This window comes from Hippocampus comes, unplaced genomic scaffold (assembly GCF_001891065.2).
Source record: "Hippocampus comes isolate QL1 unplaced genomic scaffold, H_comes_QL1_v1.1 scaffold190, whole genome shotgun sequence".
In the NCBI taxonomy this organism is placed as follows: Eukaryota; Metazoa; Chordata; class Actinopteri; order Syngnathiformes; family Syngnathidae; genus Hippocampus; species Hippocampus comes.
The window spans coordinates 749133-750345 of record NW_017805121.1 but is presented as its reverse complement, the minus strand read 5'-3'; the positions used below and the strand labels follow the sequence as shown (position 1 = coordinate 750345).

The window sequence follows — 1213 nt, the reverse complement described above, 5'->3', positions numbered from 1 at the left end:
TTGCACGGACTCTTTTCCTTGTCAAACACACACAAGAGTCAATCGATTGAAGTCTCCCGCGAAAACTGCGGTCTTCACGTGATGCCTTGTGCCTTTTGGGGGCGTGGCCTCGTGGGTGGTACCGGCTGCTCGGGCTCCGCTCAGTTTATTATTGGTATTTTTTTTTTATTTATTTTACGTACTGGCACGGTTGTGTGCCGTTATATTGCCTTTTTTTCATATTGATGGGGTGACGGATCGTGGTGGGAAAGGACGTTGTGTCACTCTGATACGTCTGGGTGGCACAACAAGAGTGACCTGAACTGAAAACGAACACAAATTGATGTTTTGTTTTTTGCCTTTGACTATGACGGCTAGCTCGCTAACATGCGCGCAGAAGCATGCTATCTATTGCGCTGTCCGAAGAGCTCGCCTGCAACCTTTAAACCGGCGGCGGAGGTGATTTTCTCTCACCTCCAAGTGAAGACAGACGGACATGAGGAACTTGTAGGTGTTGTCCCGGGCCAGGAAGGACACAAAGACGTACTGGAAAGAAGAAGAAGGAGCAAAGTCAAGGCGTGAGGGAATTCGGGAACGTCGCTAATCCAGATTTTCGCCCGCCTCACTCTGTCGTTGGCTGTGGCGATCACCACGGCGTTGGGCACCAAGAGAGCCGTCTTGGTCTTCTTGACGTGGGTCACCGATATGACCGGGATGGCAATCTGGCAGGAACGAGCATCGTTTTTTTTTTTGAAACATTTTATTTCGACCAAAGTGTCAGTGAATCGCGGTAACGATAACTGCACGACGGCAGCAAAATGGAACCGAACTCGTGACCGAATGACGGCAGACTTTTTTGGACGAGAAAATCTGACAATGGTCACAGAAATGAGGACAGGAATGGAATTTGCCAGCAAAGTTGCGATGCCGCCTAGCGGGAAGCACCTTGGTGTCTTTTCCAAAGACTTTGGAGTGGAAGCAGATCCAGTGGTCGGAGACGAACATGCGGCCCTGGTACAAGATGTCCTTCTGCAGAGCGCACGTGTAACCTGAAAACAGGACGGACGGGGACGCCCCAACACCCTCCTGAGCTTGCTGCGGTGTCGCGCCGGTCGCCGCGCACGCCAAGGTGAGCTCACTTTGCTTGAGTTGCTCCTCTTTGCTGATCTCCTTGAAGAGTTTATGGTACTGGGAGTTGCCCTTGGACAGCTGGATGACGACAAACCACGCAAGG

At 51.4% G+C, this 1213-nt stretch overlaps 1 protein-coding gene across 1 annotated transcript in view; it reads right to left on the bottom strand.

Moving 5' to 3' along the window:
* Positions 1–41: 41 nt before the first annotated feature.
* The window catches only part of gramd2b (GRAM domain containing 2B), a 2089-nt gene continuing 917 nt past the window's right edge, over positions 42–1213 (bottom strand). Inside the window, exons 4-8 of the mRNA XM_019866000.1 lie at positions 1119–1188; positions 925–1028; positions 606–701; positions 454–525; positions 42–302 (exon numbers count right to left, since the gene is read on the bottom strand). Coding sequence (XP_019721559.1) covers positions 261–302; positions 454–525; positions 606–701; positions 925–1028; positions 1119–1188 — 384 coding nt within the window. The 3' untranslated portion in view covers positions 42–260. The remainder of the gene's footprint in view (positions 303–453; positions 526–605; positions 702–924; positions 1029–1118; positions 1189–1213) is intronic.